The sequence below is a fragment of the Dromiciops gliroides genome, chromosome 4, assembly GCF_019393635.1.
Source record: "Dromiciops gliroides isolate mDroGli1 chromosome 4, mDroGli1.pri, whole genome shotgun sequence".
Classification (NCBI taxonomy): Eukaryota; Metazoa; Chordata; class Mammalia; order Microbiotheria; family Microbiotheriidae; genus Dromiciops; species Dromiciops gliroides.
In genome coordinates, this window is record NC_057864.1 from 14,265,053 (window position 1) to 14,284,421 (window position 19,369).

Sequence of the window (19,369 nt, forward strand, 5' to 3'; positions counted from 1 at the left end):
ACAGAGAGATAGTGAGAGAGGGAAAGAGGGGGAGAGAGAGGGAGGGAGGGAGACAGGGGGATAGGGAGAGGGAAGAAAAAGAGGAGGAGGAGGAGGAAGGGAGGGGAGAGAGAAAGAGAGACAGAGACAGAGACAGAGACAGAGAGACAGATAGAGAGGAGAACAAGAGTGGGAGAGAGGGTACGAACCTCTACTAAGTGGCATTCTCTTCCCTCACATGTAGCCCAGTGCTACACAGTCACAGGGAGGTCTGTGACAAGCAAAGACCTGCCCTGGCCCGAGCCCACGGAGGGTGGTTTGGTGTGTCATCCAGAGACAGAGGCCCCTGCCTTTCCTCCCTGAGCATGGGTGGGGAATTCACCCAGGTCAGGCACCACAAGGCCTCTTCTCTGGGCCTTCTCAAACACGTTGTCACAATATGTGAGAGTCAGGCCTTGTGCCTTCCACATTTTGGGGTCTTTGTTGGCCAACATCAAACACAGCCCAACAAAAAGCCCACTTCTCCAGTGAAGCCGCATTCAGCTCATGCCTGCTGCTCAGGGGGTGGGGGGAGGGCTTGTGAGAAAGAGGTTTAACGAGTTTTCTATTCACGGTTTTAAAGCTGGAACAAATTAGAGGGATCTTGGGAAAGCAAACTGGGCTTAAGAGAACTCTCTCTTTTCTTCCCCTTGGATCCCCCCGCCCCCCAGTACCAAGCCTAACTCTGAGATGTGGCATTCTTGCAGAGCTCAACGGTGTCCCTCCTGCATTTATGAACACTAATGGGAGCTGAGACAGAGAGGAGTGCAGGCAAGACACCCCAGATCAGGGGTTGGCAGGGTCGAGTCAACTTGTGCTGGAGCCCAAAGTCCTGCACTGACACTGAAGAGCTGCCGTTAGCCCTGCTTGGAGATCACACATGACATCGCTGGGAGCCAGTGGAGAATCAGGAGAAGAGTGAGCTGACAGAGGCAGCGGCTCTGCAGACACTTGTGGGAATAGGTAAGAGATGAGAAATCCAGGGGGGAGAGATGTGAGGAGAGGACACTAGAGGCTTAACCTCTCTAATTAGGGTTCCTAAGGTGATGAGAAGCCAGGAAGATAATTTTTTCAAAAAATCCCACCCAGAATCACAAACTTGGAGTTGGAAGGGAATTCATGGGTCTCCAACCCCTTCATTTCACAAATGGGGAAACTGAGGTCCAGAGAACTTAAGGAACTCACAGAGAATCTTATAGTTAATAGAGCTGTGCTTTGAAGGCATCCTCTTAATTCCAAAGGCAGTGACATTCCCAGTTGACTAAGCTGCCCCAGATCTTGGGGGTTATTGGATAGAAAGAGGAAGTGGGGGGTCTTAGAAAGAGGGCTTGATTTCTAATCAGGAGATGTGAAGCAAGTTCCATCTCTAAAAGTTTAATGGCTGTGGGACCCTGAGTGAGTCACTTAGCTTCTCTGTGCCTCAGTTCCTCCCCTGATCTGTAGATGGGGGAGTCAATGGCTTTTAAGGTCCCTCCAAGCTCCAAACCTATGATCCTTGTTGGGTCTCCATTTCCTCACATGTAAACTGGGGCTCAAAACATTCACACAACCCACCTCTGAGGGCTTTGGGGAGGACACCAGTTATAGGAGTGTGAGCTGCTAGAGACAGCTGAGCATCAGTCAGCAACAGCACATTACTTATTTTTTTTTCATGGCACTGGTGGGATGTATAAGTGTTGCCTGAGAATCCGAATACTTGGGTTCTAGCCTAGATCTAGAACTGGGAGGGACCCCGAGTTCAGCCTCCTCAGGGCAAAGGTGAGGAAACTGAGACATGGAGAAATTCACACCCAGACCTAGGGACCTTTGGTCTGGAGTTGGAAGGGATGTCAGAGGCTCCAAATAGTCTAGGGGTCCAGAGCTTGAGGAAATGAAATAACTAGGCCCAAGTCACTCAGGAAGGGTGTCTAGAGGCCCCAGCACAGGAGGGTTAAAGGGCTGGAAAATGCTAACCATGGGGATAGGCTCAGGAGCTGAGCTCCCTTAGTGCCTGATGATGAAATGAATCAATGTCTAAGGAATGGGAGGGTTACTAGAGAGCACTGCTCTCAGTCACAGGCTGGGAGGGGGCTTCTAAGCCCTGCTTGAGAGAACTGGTTCCAGTAATTCAGCAAGCTCTGGTATAAATTTAGAAATTCCCTGGGGAGATCCTTTACAACAAGGCTCACCCATCCCATTCATCTTTATGCGTTTGTCTGAGCCAAGGCAGGCAAGGACAGGTGGGCTAGAGGCAATATTGCCTAATGGATAGAGTGATGCAGTGGGAATCAGAAAGTCCTGGGTTCAAATCTGTCCTCTGAAACTTACTAGCCGTATGACGCTGGGAATATCACTTAACTCCCTAGGCCTCAGTCGCCTCATCTGTAAAACAGGAAGGCTGACGACCTCTAAGGTCCCTTCCAGTTCTAAACCCACGATCCTGTGATCAGAGTGGCCCTGGCACCAACAACGTTTGAGAAACACTGCTCCTACCCAGACCATCTTCTCCATTCTCTGCTTCCGTTAGGAACAGAGTTAAAATAAAATGATGCGGGACAGCTAGGGGGCGCAGTGGATAGAGCACCAGCCCTGGATTCAGGAGGACCTGAGTTCAAATACGGCCTCAGACACTTGACACACTTGCTAGCTGTGTGACCCTGGGCAAGTCACTTAATCCCAATTGCCTCACAAAAAATAAAAATAAAATAAAATGGTGAGTAGTGCGTAGGCTTTTGGTCTGCATCTTCCCCATTAAACCACGCACCTAGAAGGCAGTCACGTTGGTTAATGTCTCTTGTATTCCCTCGGGGCACTAGATACAGGAGCTTTTGAGCTTGGGGCTGGTGGAGTGGGTTTCTTGGGGTTGAGAAGGGCTGGGGGCTGGGGCTGGGATTTCCCTGGTCTAGGGGACTCCTGGCTGAGCAAACTCCTAGCAAAGTGCATCTGCACCTTCTTGCCTCAGAGGCTGCTCAGAGCACAGAGCGGGCGGTGACTTGGCTAGAGACACAAAGCCAGTGTGCCTCAGAAGGAGGATTCGGGTCTGCCAGGCTTCAAGGTCAACTCGCTATCCACTACACCATGCTGCCTGGCACAGAGTAAGTCCCTCCCCCTTCCCCAGCCCCCAGAAGGGGAGAAGATGGATCTATTTGGACTTAGTGGCCTGGAATAGTTTAAGTGAGGTGCTGCCCCAAAGAAAAACAGATTAGACCACGAGGAGAGAACCTCCGGGCTCTGGGCCAATTCTGGCTCCTAACTGGACTTGTTCCATGGAACAGGAGGTGGGCTCCCTTTGGCCCACAGCTGTAAAAGTGGAAGACATCTTTAAAGGCGTTAGCAGTAGCATCCTGAAAGGTCGTAAAATGAACACATTAACCCCAAGAAAGTCCACTTTTTTTCCCCACAAAATTTGGTGATCCATGTTCCCTGATTTCTGAAGCAGTGAGGTAGGCAAAATGGACTTTTTCCCTTCACTGAAAATGCGAAAGAGGGGGGAAAATGCTCCTGAATGCACACTTTGCACAGGAATCCAATCGCTTTTCAAAAAGTTTTTTGCACTGCCCCACCATTTTCTGTCTAACTTATAGAGATATCTATTTATGTTTATTTTCAGTTGTGTCTGACTCTCTGTGACCCTGTTTGGGATTTTCTTGGCAAAGACACTGGTTTACCATTTCACAGAGGAGGAAAGTGAGACATATAAGGTTAAATGACTTGCCCAGGGTCACACAGCTAATATGTGTCTCAGGCCAGATTTAAACTCAGGAAGATGAGTCTTCCTGATTCCAGGCCAGGTGCTTTCTCCACTACCCCATTGACCTGCCCTATTTATGTCTATTATACTATTATAAATAGCATTATCTACATAGTTGCTTGGATAAATCAAGGCCTCCCATAGCTCTCTCCTTCTCCCCTGTGTCTGCTCTCTCTGATCTTATTATCTCCTATGCATTTCATCATCATCTCAATGTAGGTAGGTCTCAGGTGTCCACACCCAGGATGTCTTGGCTCCAAGGTCAGCTCCCCATGGTCATGCTGCCTCTCTTAGGCCTAGACACAAGAGGCCTTTCTTCATACAGAGCGATACCACCTTCCTTCTTTTGGCTGCCACCCACAGATGACTCATGTTTCTTCAGATTATGTATGAGTCATTCATGTACTATCATGCAGCATATGTTAATTAGATAGCACGTGTGTGCATCACATATATACATATAAAGAGTGATGACTCTGAACTTGTAACCACCCTTAACTTCAACGATTCTGCTCCAAAAGGCCTCTACTTGCCCCCTGGTCACCATTCTGAGCCCCAGCGTCTGTGGATTCAGAGGGGCCGGCAAAAAAGCCAGGCCTTGTTCCCTGGCCAGTGGAGCGTGAGAGCTCAGGCCAGCAGCGAGGGGTTGCCTCAGCCACGCTTTCTCTGCTGCCCTTACATCTCTTCTTACATCTCCCACCTCCACCCCCACCCAGGCTTTTCCCTTTAATGAGCTCTAATAAAGAACTGATGCCTTTTTTTCCCTTAGTATTTGCTGCAGTTATTGAAATAGTTTAATGCTCCCTGTTTTCAATTTAAAGCTGGAAGGGGCATTTGAAAAGTGTTTTAAAAAATTTTTAAATAGTTTTTTTTTTTTTAATGAGAAACAAGGCACCATGGGTAGAAGGCAGGCTTTGGAATCTGGGAGATCTGGGTTCAAGTTCTGCCTTTGATAGCTACCAACTATGTGACCTTGGGTAAGTCAGTGGTCCTTTAGCACAGGACTCTAGTTAGAGCTGAGGTCCCTATTGGTTGCTACAGGTGTTGCATGTGTATATACACACACACAGATATATACATATAAATATATACTAAAGACATACATGTAATCACATGCTAGAAAGGTATATACCTACATATATACATGTATCTTTGTATATAAATATACATGTGTATACCTACATACATACATGCCATGCATACATACAGGCACAACTTGTGGCTTCTTTAGTATAGGGGACTCCTGAGTGAGGAAAATCCTTCTATCAATAGAAATAGCATGTTTTCTAAAACTTAGTCTTTTTTTTTTTTTTGCTGCAGGGCAATGAAGGTTAAGTGACTTGCCCAAGATCACACAGCTAGTAAGTGTCAAGTGTCTGAGGCCAAATTTGAACTCAGGTCCTCTTGAATCCAGGGCTGGTGCTTTATCCACTGCAGCGCCCCCTAGCGGCCCTGAAACTTAGTTTTAGAGGATTGTCAGGAGCACTGAGAAATTAAATGACTTACTCAGGGTCACACAGCCTGCAGATGTCAAAGGCAGAACCTGAATTCAGGTATCTCTGGCCTCAAAGCTTGCTCTCTATCACCCTCTCATTTTTTAAAGAGAAGATGACTTTAATATATATATATATGTACATATATTATCACACATATATTTAACACAAATATTTTACACTAAAAAAAGAATGCTTGGCCAGGCATTATCTTTTTGTAAAGTTTCTATAAAATAGCCATAATAAATAAAAATAAAATCATTTTATGAATTTTGAAAAATAAAGGTTATTCTTTGGTTTACTCTAAAACCTTTATTTTTTTATCTTTTTGCAGGGCAATGACGGTTAAGTGACTTGCCCAAGATCACACAGCTAGTAAGTGCCAAGTATTGCCCTCTCTTATTGAAACCGTGTGTATATGCACATGCGTGCACATGTGTTTTTATATGTCCTTGTGTGTGTATAAACTATATATGCACAGTTATTTATGTGTTGTTTCCTCAATTTGAATATGAATTTCCTGAGGGCAGGGACAGTATAAAAATAACAATAATTAATAATCATGATTATGACAATAATAACAATAACTAGCATTTATGTAGACCCTACTTTATGCCAGATCCTTGCTAGGGGCTTTAAAAACATCTCATTTGACTCTCACGAAGACTTCTGTGACACAGGTGCTATCATTGCCCTCATTTGATATTTCTATGTCCAGGGTCATGCATCTAGTAAGTGACTGAGGTGAGATTTGAACTCGGGTCAGGAATGACTCCAGGCCTGGCATCCTGTGAACCTTGGCACCACCAGCTGCTCCCAAATCCCTGCACTGTACTTTTTATTTTCTGGATATCTCTAGCACTTAGCACAGCTTAATAAATGTTTATTCATGGATTGATTAGACATGCTGCTACCTCTGGAAAATTCACCCCAAATAAATACAATGCGATGCTGGGGATGGAGAAGCAGCAGCAGCTGGATGTATCAACAAAGCTCTTATCTAGGAGGTGGCAAATCCTATGAGCTTCCAAAGGAACTAAGAGGTGGAGGTGAGGATGGCACTGCATACTGTCTGTGCAAAGGTATGGAGGTGTGAGACGGACCATCATGGCTGAAGAATAGTAAAGTTAGTATATCTTAGAATGTGTAAGTCAGTGGGAGGCAGATTGTGAAGAGCTTTAAATGACAAAGATTGTCTTTGATCCTGTAAGCAATAGGGAATGGCCTGCATCACGTGAGCAAGGGAGGAATATTTATGCCTGTGCTCTTGGCAAATGAGTGAAGGATGGATGGAGAGGGGAGACAACTGCTCACTCAACTCACACAGTACATGATGGAGCAGGCATTCAAGCCTGGGTCCTCTGCTCTCCAAGCCAGGGCTAGCATCAACCACACCATGGTGGGTCCTCAGGGTACCAAGATGAATTCACTTGACCTTGGACAGCAATGACATGGCCTGAAAATTCAGCCCCTCCCCTCCCTAAGGGAGAGGGGGAGAACCAGAATCACCCAGTGGGAGGGGAAGACAAACTGCATCACTTGCCTTATTTCTTTAGAAAGATCTGTTTGCTCTTTGTATTGGCCCTGTGTTCTGGAAAGAAAGTGACTTCTCTAAACTATTATTCCCTGTGTGCACGTGTGTCCTTCCAGGGAGAAGTAAAGAGCAGCTAAGCTGAAGGTCTGGTCACCCAGGACACCAAGAAAGAAAAGATAGTTTTCTCTTTTCCCTCAATGGAACTATCAGTGAGGGGAGGGGCAGGGGCAGGGGCAAGGTCAGGGATGGAGATGAATCAAAGCGGCTTTAAAATTAATGGTCCTTACTAGTTCCTCCTAAAAGTAGAGAAGACTCAGGGCTAGACGCACAAGGAGGCAGTGAGGAGGTGGGGGAAGATCTGGAAGTCCCTCTGGGGCAATGACCTTGGGGAAGACCACCTGCAGGCTGAGAGAGTGGGTGCTCTGCCTGGCCCCTCCCTCCCATGCCCCAAGGGCACCAGGGAGGGTACTGAGTGAGAGAAGAGTCTGGTACCAGAAATGATGGTCCAGGCAAGGGGAGGGTTCAAAGAGAGGGAGGAGTTTTCTTCTTAGAACAAGCCGAGGCCACCACCACTGAGAGGGTGTGGACTAATTGCCACAAGGGCAGAACTCATCCAAGATAAGCTGGTGAGGAAAACAATATGTCTGCAGGTAAGGAAACATTACAACCAGTGAATAGAAAACATTTTTGCATGTGGGGAGAGCAGTGGCAACTGGGGAGCTCCAGGTGGGTCTTTTGAAGGGTCATGTGCTCTCCTGAGCTGGTCCATGAAGTAGTCTAGGGATTTTAAGAGGCAGAAGTGGGGAGGGAATGTGCACCAGACATGAGGCACAGCCTATGCAAAGGCACAGGAAAGGATATCATCAGCTCATTGACTGAAGCCGTGTGATCCACCTCCTCATTTTATAGAAGATGAGACACAGGCTGAGTGATTTACCCAAGGTGAAGTCAGTGGCAGAATCAGGATTCGAATCTAGGTCCTCTGATTCCAAACTCTGTGCTCTTTCCAACACAGCACATTCAGTTGTATATGAGGAAAAACAAGTGGCTCAGTTTGGCTGGAATGTCCATGTTGGGAGGGAGAGGAATGTGCAGGCAACAAGCCTGGAAAGGTAGCTTCCAGGACAAAGAGGCTCTTTGGCTCCCTTCTGAGCACAGATGCCCCAAGAACTCAGGCTCTAAAGCTTGGCCCTGTCCTTGAACATAAGTGATTCAGTAAAATAAGTAAATGAATGAATGAATGAATGAATGGAGTGAATGAACGAGTGAGTGAATGAATGGGTGAGTGAATGAATGATACTTTTTGTTGCTGGTGGTCCTTCGTTCTCAAAGAGGACCGTGACATCAGGTTGGTGTCATGACTTGCAGTGAATTGGATTTAAGTAAGGGAGGTCTGAGCAAGGCCACCCACCTCACTCTCTCCTCCAGAGCTATCTGGGTCCAGTGGCAAGAAATACATCAAGATGACGGGAGATGGTCCTGAATATTTAAAGCAATTGGGGTCAAGTGACTTGCCCAGAGTCACACAGCTAGTACGAGTCTGAGGTGAGTTTTGAACTCAAGTCCTCCCAACTTCAGGCCAGTGCTCCATCCACTATACCACCTAGCTGCCCCCTAATGAGTGATACAGTGAATAAATGAATGAGTGAGTGAGTGACTAACACAAAGTAACAGAAAACTTTGTACCTGCTCCGATGCTCATAGCTGCCCTTGCACCGGAACTTGTGTGCTGGGAAAACAGTGAAGATGCCTTCTTCGGAGCTGAAGTACTGCCACTTAATGCCAGGGTTGGACTTCAAATTGTCTGCAAGAACTGGAGGAAACAGGAAAATGAGATGCAGGCACTAGACTGGTTGGTACAAAGTGACTCGGGCATCTATCTGGAAGATGCTGCTTTCTGTGGGCAGAATCCCCCACAGGACACAGTGCCAGGCTTTCTGGTTGGCACTAGAATCATCTGGCCACACTCTTAAAAAATAAGCCCGGGATGAGCATCAGTCCATCAATCAGCAAGTGTTTATGGAACCCCAGGAGGTGTGCAAGGCATGTTATGCCCATCTTCAAAGAGGGCATGCTCTCGTCTCTTGAGAATACTGAAATCCCCATACCATAAATGCTCGGTGTTTGAAAGGTCACAGCATACACTACATTGCTTTTCCTTTAGCAGTATCAGCCTTAAAAATACAGCCTCTCTCATCTGATGCCCCTTGGACGTGCACTTTGCGTATCTTTCTCATTTGCTTCTTACAACAATCCTGTGACCTAGGTGCTCTTATCAAGCCCATTTTAGAGATGAGGAAACAGAGGTTGGCAAAAGTTAAGGGACTTAAGGGGCAGCTAGGTGGCACAGTGGATAAAGCACCAGCCTTGGATTCAGGAGGACCTGAGTTCAAATTCAAACTCAAACACTTGACACTTATTAGCTGTGTGACCCTGGGCAAGTCACTTAACTCCAATCACCCAGCCAAAAAAAAAAAATTAAGGAACTTGCCCAGGGTCACACAGCTAATAAGTATCTGAGACCAGATTTGAATTCAAGTCTAGGAAATGGAATCTTGAATTTCAAGAAATTGATGAGCAAGATCCTGTGGCTGGTATTACTGAGCATGGCTCCCAGCCTGGCAGCATGTGCAGCTGGTGCTGAAGAAATGCTTCCCCACGGTGACAGCTCAAGGATGAGGTCACTGAGGCTGACCTGTCTTGGCAAACATGCAGAGCAGCATCTTGAGTGTATGTCTAACTAACGTTTGCAGTTAAGGTCACTGGTACCCTAAAGAGGTGGCATTTGCATGGCTAGCACAAGGCTTGAGACCCAAGCAGGCACTTTATTTGCTCAGTAAAAAACCAAACAGCTGCTGAACCCTGTTAAAATGTCAGGAGAGCAGCTGTGTGAACCCAACTATGCCTTGGACCAGCCACATCTCAGACCTGGCTGGATTAGAAATAACCCAGAGCACCCAGCCAGCCAGCCCATGAAGGGGCTCCCAGTCAAGATAACAAACAAAAGCCCTGAGGCGTTGACACTAAAAATAAACACTCTGTTGGAGAGCTTAGTTTTGGCACCTCCTGAATACCTGAAAATTCTAGCCCCAGGCCTCTCTCCTGGAGGTGCGTGGGACACACTACTCATTAGATCAGGGGTACCTTCTTTTTTTGTCCTGGATCCCTTGGGGGGCATATGGTGAAGCCCAGGGACCCCTTCTCAGAATCCGGATTTAAATGCATAAGATAAAATACGTGGGATTACAAAGGAAACCTATTCCCTGAAACAGTTAGCAAAATATTTTTTTAAAAAACAAACTCACGAACCCCAGATTTCGAAGCCCTGCTTTTCTCTTTGAAAGGCAGCATGGGACCGAGGAAAGAGTCCTAGATCTGGAATCAGAGGACCTGAGTTCCAATCCTGGGACTGACACTTCCTACTTCTGTGACCTTGGGCAAGTCACTTCACCTTTGAGCCTCAGTTTCCTCCTCTGTAAAATGAGGGGGTTGGACTGAATTGCTTTGGTATGATCCCATTAAGTCTCAAATAATGGGAATTGTCCACATCTGAATGGAAAGAGGTTTGAGTCTCAGGAAGCTGGATGATGGTTCTTTTATTCTCTAAAAGGGGAAAGAATCAGCAAGGGAAACTTGAGAGGCCGACCTAGCTCTAACCACATAGGAGGAGCTGGATGAGATGGGAATCTTCGGGAGGAGGAACGACCTCATCTTAGATTCAGCAATAAAGGAGAGGGAAGCCGGGTGTAGCATGTTGATTGGTGGAATTTTGAGAGAGGGAACAGCAGAGCTTTTGGTGGGGAGGGTGAAAGGTGTCAGCACAACTGTGACTTCACAGTCAGAGGAAATTCCTGGTTTGTAAACTCCTTGTATCAACAGCTCCTCCACAGCTTATAGCCTTAAATAAATTACCTGAGGGGATTGAGAGCTCTGGCCCGGGATGTCCCAGCCTGGAGGTGCCAGAAGTAGAACTTACACCCAGGTCTTCCCGAGTCCAGAGCTGGCCCCTTGTCCACTCCGCCTTGGGGGAGGGCAGGAGCATGGCTTTCTTTACAGCCCATGCATGAGGGAAGCTATGACCAGGGATGGGGAGTCCCTTATCATCAGATCCAAACATTCATTCATTCCTTAGCAGTGTGAGCATTGCTCAGTAAGCACGCAAATGCTTTCTCATTCATTGATTCATTCTTTCGTTCTCTCGACAAATATTTTCTGAATGCCTATTATAGAAACAAGTTTCTGTGCTGGTGCTAAGAGTTAGCCCCATACATTCCTGCCACCATCTAATGTAGCACATTCACCAATTAAGAGAGAGGGAGAGTTTGCAGAATGCCAAGGCCCAAATCCTATGGATGAAGATGGCCCAAGAGGGGTGGAATGCTTTCAGGAAAGGAATTCCAATGGCAAAGTGGGCTGGGGTGGCTCCAAATGCTAAGGCCACTGTAGGATGCTGTAAGAGAGCTCTCCTTCTTAAGTAGAACCAGGAGAACAACACACATAAAATGACTACAGCCATACAAATGGAGAGAACCACAAGAACAAGAGTAGAAAAATAAATGTGAACATTCAATGACCGAGCTCAGTGTCAAAGAAGAGGGGAGAAGCCACAGCCCCTCTCCACCCCCTTCTCTGCAGAGGTCAGGGACTAAGGGTGTAGAACTTTGTGTAGGATGTCCGATTTTTTCCAATGTGTGATTAGTTCTGTTGAATTTGTTTCCCCCTTTTTTATATTCTTTGTTATCCAAGATGGCTCTCTGGAAAGGGGCAGGGACGGGCACGTGCTGGGAAATATACCAAAGAATGTGTGTTGGTGTTTTTAAAGGGGAGCATGCTTCCTAACACTTATTACTATTCAAAAGTTCATGGGGCAGCTAGGTGGCACAGTGGATAGAGCACCGGCCCTGGATTCAGGAGGACCTGAGTTCAAATCCGACCTCAGACACTTGACACTTACTAGCTGTGTGACCCTGGGCAAGTCACTTAACCCCAATTGACTCACGGAAAAAAAAAAAGTTCATTGGACTATCTGTAGAGGTCAAAAGTTTCCTGTCCCTACAGGTCTTCAGGCAAAATGTAGAACTTGTGTTCAAGTTATTTCCCTTTAACAGAATGCAAGCTCCCTGAGGTCAGGGTCAGTCGAATTTTTTTATCTTTGTATATTCAGCACTTAGTTTAGTGCCTGCCTCATAATGGGCACTTAAGAAATGTTTGTGGAATTGAATTGAAATGGAATGTTGAGTCTGAGATAGCTGGGCAGAAGACAACTGATTCACAGAGCACTGATAACAATGATGATGACATGCCAATACCACTCAGTCCATGCCACACACAGTCCCAAGAGCTATACAAATAGGATCTCATGGGAGACTCAGAACAACCCTATGGAGTAGGTGGTATGATCACCCCCATCTCATAGCTGTAGAAACAGGCAGTGATTTGCCCAGGGTCACCCAGCTAGTCAATGTAATTAGCCCATCACCTCTTCTCGCCTGTAAACAACAGTTTCGAATCCCTACAAGACGCTCACAAAAGAAAGCAGAAGGGACAGTTTTCATCTGGAATTGGATCCTTGACGGGTGGACAAGACCGTCTGCCTGTCTGTCCACTCTCTTGATCTTTGTAGACCCCAGTCAAAGTTGCTATCTCCAGGGCTGTTGGTCTTTGCCACCAGCACCATTCATGTTTGAGCACAACAACAATCCCCCATCAGAGGAGCAGCTGCAAAAATACCCCCCCTCAGGTGTATTCCTTCATTCCTATCTTCCCAAATCTCTGGAACTGTCTGGAGATGCCCCACAAAACCTCACCAGGCAAGTGCACCACATGGGCCCAAGGCTCCCTTGCTTCCGCCTCACCTCTGCCTGAACTGTTAGAATGTAGCCTGTTCTCATATCGCCAGCAGCCCAGTCATCACAAAAGCAGCCATGGCTCCCACTGCCCCTGCAAATGTCCAGCCCAGCTCTGAGAGGCCCCATTGCAAACCACTTGGAGCTGGGACTGTCATGAGAATGCTCTTTTTCCTTGACCAAATTATCTGCTAGACGTATGTCCCCCACCCCCCTACCCCATGCCAATCAAAGACAAATATGGAGCCCATAATCAATGTCTAGAGCAGGAAGGGATCTAGAAGCCATTTTACAGACGAGGAAACTGAGGCCCAGGGAGATGAAGTGATTTATCCGAGGATGTACAAAGAACATCCATATAGACTGAAAACCCAAGACTGGGAAAAGTCATGGGGGCAGGGCAGGGGCAGGGGCAGGAAAGGTTTGAGCTGAGTCTTGCTTTTGCAAGGGGCCACCTCCTCATCCCTCTGGAAGCTTGACTGCTTTTGGCTCATTCCTTCTCTGATATCCAAGCTAGCACTTACATCACCTTTAAGGTCTGCCAAGTGATTTGCAAATATCGATTTTCTTTATCCTCTTAACAACTCCAGGAGGGAGATGTGATTATTACCATCCCCATTTTGCATATGAGAAAGTTGAGGCAGGAGGGCCAGCCACTTGTCCAGGGTGATGCAGCTAGTAATTATCCAAGGCTGGATTTGAATTCGGGTCTTTCTGACTCCAGATATGGTGCTCTAACCACTGCACCCCTCCCCCAGCTGCCTAAGACACATCAAGGTAGGGATATGTGATGTTCTCTTAACCATTTCCAAAGGCTCAAAAACATGGGACATTGAGTAAAAACTTGTCCTCATCTACTTTGTGTCTGATTGATTTCTAGAGGTGTTGGAGCTAATCCAACACTTAGTTTACACCTCTGAATAATTTAACTGAAGTCTGGGCCATCCAGGTTTATTAGGGTGGGGAGAAAGCCAACCCTCACACATGGAGAGTATTCAGACTCTTCCAGTAAGCTCCCTTGGTGTTTAAGCAGGCAATTCAATTCAATTCAACTCATTCTGTAAAATACATGGGGAACGCCAGCTGGCTCAGGATGGAGAGACCCTTCAAGCTCCAGGCATAGGAGCCAAAGGATTCTGGAGTTATATATCAAGTGCCTATTATATATCAGACTGGGTGGCACAGTGCATAGAACCCCAGCCTCAGCAGCCGGGAAGACACGGCCTCAAATCCGACCCCTGTCACATACTAGTTCTGTGGCCTGGACAAGTTACTTAACCAATCCGTGTTCTAGGCGACATAAAATCACAGGCCTGAATATAAAAATCAAAAAATGTGCCATGCACTGGGCTGTATGCTAAGAAAAGCCCCCCAGACCTTATAGTCTACTGGATGGGGGAAGGAGAGGACAGCACACACAGATAAATCAATATTAGATATGAGAGAGAGAGAGAGAGAGAGAGAGAGAGAGAGAGAGAGAGAGAGAGAGAGAGAAAGAGAAAGAGAAAGAGAAAGAGAAAGAGAAAGAGAAAGAATGACTCAATGGGCACCTGGAATCAAAAGGACCTGAGTTCAAATCTGGAATCAGACTTTTGCTAGCCATGTGACCCTGGACAAGTCATTTGACTGGTTTGATTCAGTTTCCTCATCTGTAAAATGGGGCTGATCATAGCACATACTTGACAAAGTTGTTGTAAAAATCAAATGAGATAATATTTGTAAAATGTGCTTAGTACAGTGCCCAGCACATAGTAGGTACAAGATAAATGTGTACTCCCTTCCTCTTTCTTTGTACATGGATGTATTGAAACATTGTTGTTGCTGTTATTTAGTTGTTTCAAACTTTTTCTGACCCCCTTTTGGGGTTTTCTTGGTGAAGAAACTGGTCTGGTTTGCCATTTCCTTCTCCAGCTCATTTTATAGATGAGGAAACTGAGGCATTCAGGGTGAAGACTGATTCCAGATTTGAACTCAGGTCTTCCTGACATCAGACCTGGCTCTCTATCCGCTGAGCCACATAGCTGCCTGTTGTTTTGGAACAATATTGAGCCATTAAAATGATGAAATAGCTTCAGAGAAAACTAGGAAGACATCTCTGAACTGATGCAGAGTAAAGCGAACACAATAAGAATATTTCTAGAATGACAGAAAATTATAAAGAAAAACAGCTTTGAAATAAACTTTGAGTCCTTAAGATGAAGCACGCTTCCCCTCTCCTGCCAGAGGCAATAGGTTGAGAGAAGACACTGTTTTGGACCTGGCCAGAGCAAGTTTCTGTTCCACTGGACCATGAACATTTGTTATGAGGATTTAATTGTAAAACGTATGTTCTTGTTCAATTCGGGGTAGGCAGTGGGAGGAAAGATAATAAATGCTTGTGAGATAAATAATTAAAACTATACCTAGCTCTGCCTCTTAGAATCTCTAAGCTCAGATGAAACCACCTCTTGACCGAAGTGTTATATGATTCTCCTCCAGCTTGTTAGTGCCTCTCCCTCAAAAAACCCTCTCTTGTACATATTCATAAACGTATTTTTTTAAGGGCAATGAGGGTTAAGTGACTTGCCCAGGGTCGCACAGCTAGTAAGTGTCAAGTGTCTGAGGCTGGATTTGAACTCAGGTCTTTCTGAATCCAGGGCCAGTGCTTTATCCACTGCACCACATAAGATTTTACATTTGCTTGTTGCTTCTTCTAATGGAATGTAAGCTCCCTGAGGGCAAGTTCTGTTTATGTTTCTGTATCTCCCAGCATGACTGACATAAAATCGTGATTTCTGGGGGGCCCTTGGAGAATCATGATAGGAGGTGGTGCTTCAGCAGATTCTGAAGTGAAGCCTGGGATTCTCCAGGGTAAAGGTGGGAGAGGAACAGAGAGCCTGTCCCACCTGGGGAATGACCTGTTCAAAAGTACAAAGACAAGGGGCAGATAGGTGGCGCAGTGGATAGAGCACCGGCCCTGGATTCAGGAAGACCTGAGTTCAAATCTGGCCTCAGACACTTAACACGTACTAGCTGTGTGACCCTGGGCAAGTCACTTAACCCCAATTGCCCAGCCCCAAAACAAAAACAAAAACAAAAAATGTACAAAGACAGGAGGTGGACTATGAAGTGAGGGAACAGCCTGTCTGACATTAAGTCCATGAGGGGAAATGAATCAGTATCAGCCTAGAAAGACAGGCTCGAGCCAGAGTGTTAAGGGGGTAAGGAAGGAAACCGAGCCAGAATGAGGGACTGAGCGAAGGGGAAGGAACAGGATGGAATTCAGGCTAAAAGGAACAAAAGGACCAGAACATAAAAACAGCCCCTTCCACCATCACGTGACACACACACTGCCAAACGTTGAAGCTCTGAAAGCAGGAGGCACCACTGAGAGAGCAGGGCTCCAGCAGGGGAGGGGCTGGCTGCACACGACCCCCTGGGGAAGAACGAAGTGAAGAACAGCTTAGATTTGACTCCTGTTTCCAGCAAGGCTGAAACACAATTTGAAACAGTGATGGATCAACTATGCACAACTGAGAAGGGTTTGAGGGTGGACATCTCACAGGTGTGGCCCCCAGACAGATGATGACTGTTCTCACTGGTCTGGGGAGCTGGAAAACAGTGAGTGAGCTTCTGTTGGGAGGTCATCCTTTGCTGTCCACCCTGGTGAGCTCCAGTTACAAAAGGTGATGAAAGCCGGTTGGCTTTAGGAGGCAGTCTCTGCCCATCCATCCTTCAGTGGACAAGGTCCCTACTTCCCAAGCTATGGGCCATGGGACCCTGCAGTGAACTCACAGGGGAACACAGGATATTATATATTTTTGAAGGAAACAAAGCACTATTCTTCCCTCAAAGTTGCTTGTGGCTCTGCTCATTAGCTCACCAAGGATACATTCCTTTTGATGACTTTCTTAAATGTCTGAGGTAATTTTTGTTTACTTGTACTTTTTTCTATACCAACAAATTCTCAAATTTTCTTTTTTGGGACATCATATCTTTGGGGGGGGGTTTGTTATGATAAAAGCCAGGACCTTGTGAGAAAATCATGGGATTAATCTAAACTGATTGAATTAAGTGAGAGTGATTGACTTTGCTGATTAGCCTACTTCAAGTTAATTAGATTGTAACCACACCTGGCTGGCCCTTAAGGAGATATTGTTCTCAGACTCAACTGAAGACCACCTTCAAGTCCAGTGAACCAATGGATTTGGATGACACCTACCAATCAGCTTGAAGAAGTGTGTAAGGACTGCCTCTGCTCCAGACCTATAAAAAGCTTCCACACTCAGTTTGAGAGCAGTTCCTGTTTGAAGCAGGCTCCTGGTGGGGGACTTGAGGACAAACCAAACCAGGCTGGAACTCTAGGCTAGATAGGCCTTTTCTTAACTTTGTGAACTCCACGTGAATGCCTGGTATGCTTTAATAAATCCGTAATGCCCAAAGATTGGTGCTAAAGCTTCTAATTTAAGGCGACCACACATTTAGATTTTAAATATCTCAACCTCATGAAGATCAATGTGCCCAATCTGATTACAAAGTTTCAGAAGCTGTGTAGTGCCCAACAGACAAAAAACTCATTAATAACCAACTGTAATATTTTAAGATTGAAATAAAAAATATTTTTCCTTTCCATTTATTTGTTACTTTTCCCCTCCAAACAGCTACCAAGTTATTAGGACATAAAGACTTATCAAGTTGTTTGGACTTAATTACTTAATCTATGGAATTATTGGGTATTTCTTTCGGCTCCGTGAAAAATGTCACTGAGATACTAAGTGTACCATGAACCAAGAAAGCTTGGGAACCTTGGGGCAAGGCCATTCCCCCCAAACTACTTTAAATCTCCATTTGCATATCAACTATGCAGAGACTTGCGTGAGGAAGGGGGCATAGTTCTGCTTCAAGGACATTCTTAGAAACAAGAAGTCTTAAGAGTTGCCTCTAGTTTTTTCTCAAAACTTAAATAAGAGGGGCAGCTAGGTGGTGCAGTGGATAGAGCACTGGCCCTGGAGTCAGGAGGACCTGAGTTCAAATCCAGACTCAGACAATACTCACTAGCTGTGTGACCCTGGGCTAGTCACTTAACCCCAATTGCCTCATCAAAAAAAAAAAAGAATCAGGAGCCAGGTCCTCTCAAAAAACACACAGACAACAAAACAAACACTTTCCCTAGTGTTCTTAATTATTTGCCTGGATCAGTAGGCTACATTAAAATTTCATTAACCCAGACTTCAATGAGGTAAACTTTTTGATAAGTCAGCCTGGGCTGAAATTGACCTTTAGACTAGTCATTCAACCATTCATTTACTCACTCATTCATCCATCCACCCATCCATCCATCCATCCATTCATTCACCCATTTGTTCATTAACTCACTCATGCATTCATTCAATGCATTTATTAAGAATGTACTAAGCACATTCAGTATATTAAGAGATTAACTAGATTATCAAGAATATAGTTAGCTACTTAATACAAATACACTCATCTAACTCAGAGGTACCAATTTTCTTCTCCTTATAAATGCCTGAAATGAAAATTATAAATAATTATTTACTCAAGGAAGCAAGGGACAGGAATATTTCCAAGAAACTCTCTGTAAATGACCAATAAAGTCCGACAGCAAGAGATAGAAAGAGAACTTCCATTTAAAATAACGGCAGATAATATGAAATACTTTGGAGTCTACTTGCCAAGACAAACCCAAGAACTCTATGAACACAATTACAAAACACTTTTCACACAAATCAAATCAGATCTAAATGATCAGAAAGATATCAATTGCTCATGGATAGGCTGAGCTAATATAATAAAAATGACAATCCTACCTAAATTAATTTACTTATTCAGTGCCATACCAATCAGACTACCTGAAAACTATTTTATACAGCTAGAAAAAATAATAACAAAATTCATCTGGAAAAACAAAAAGTCAAGAATATCAAGGGAAATAATGAAAAAAAATGCACAGGAAGGTTGGTTAGCTGTACCAAATCTGAAGCTCTACTATAAAGCGGCAGTCATCAAAACTATATGGTACTGGCTAAGGAATAGAGTGGAGGATCAATGGAATAGGCTAGGCACAGGAGACACAGTAGTAAATGACAATAGCAATATACTGTTTGATAAACCCAAAGACTCCAGCTTCTGGGATAGGAATTCAGTATTTGACAAAAACTGCTGGGAAAACTAGAAGATAAGTATGGCATAAATTAGGCATAGACCAACATCTTACATCTTATACTAAAATAAGGTCAAAATGGGTACATGATTTAGACATAAAAGGTGATACCATAGGTAAATTAGGAGAAGAAAGAATAGTCTACCTTTCAGATCTTTGGAAAGGAGAACAGTTTATGACCAAACAAGAGATATAGAATATTATGAAATGCAAAATGGAGGGTTTTGATTATATTAAATTAAAAAGTTTTTGTAAAAACAGAAACAATATATCCAAAATTAGAAGGGATGCAGAAAGCTGGGAAACAATTTTTTATGGCCAGTACTTCTGATAAAGATCTCATTTCTAAAATATATAGGGAATCAAATTTATAAGAATCCAAGTCATTCCCCAATTGAGAAATGGTCAAAGGTTATGAACAGGCAGTTTTCTGATGAAGAAATCAGAATTATCTATTGCCATATGAAAAAATGCTCTAAATCACTATTGATTAGAGAAATGCAAATTAAAACAACTCTGAGGTACCACCTGACACCTATCAGATTGGATAATATGACAAAAAAGGAAAATAATGAATGTTGTAGAAGC

General features: G+C 44.8%; 1 protein-coding gene across 1 annotated transcript in view; it reads right to left on the reverse strand.

Moving 5' to 3' along the window:
- Window positions 1-19,369, reverse strand: part of CACHD1 (cache domain containing 1) — a 235,725-nt gene that overhangs the window by 75,372 nt on the left and 140,984 nt on the right. Inside the window, exon 5 of the mRNA XM_043963374.1 lies at window positions 8,462-8,588. Coding sequence (XP_043819309.1) covers window positions 8,462-8,588 — 127 coding nt within the window. The remainder of the gene's footprint in view (window positions 1-8,461; window positions 8,589-19,369) is intronic.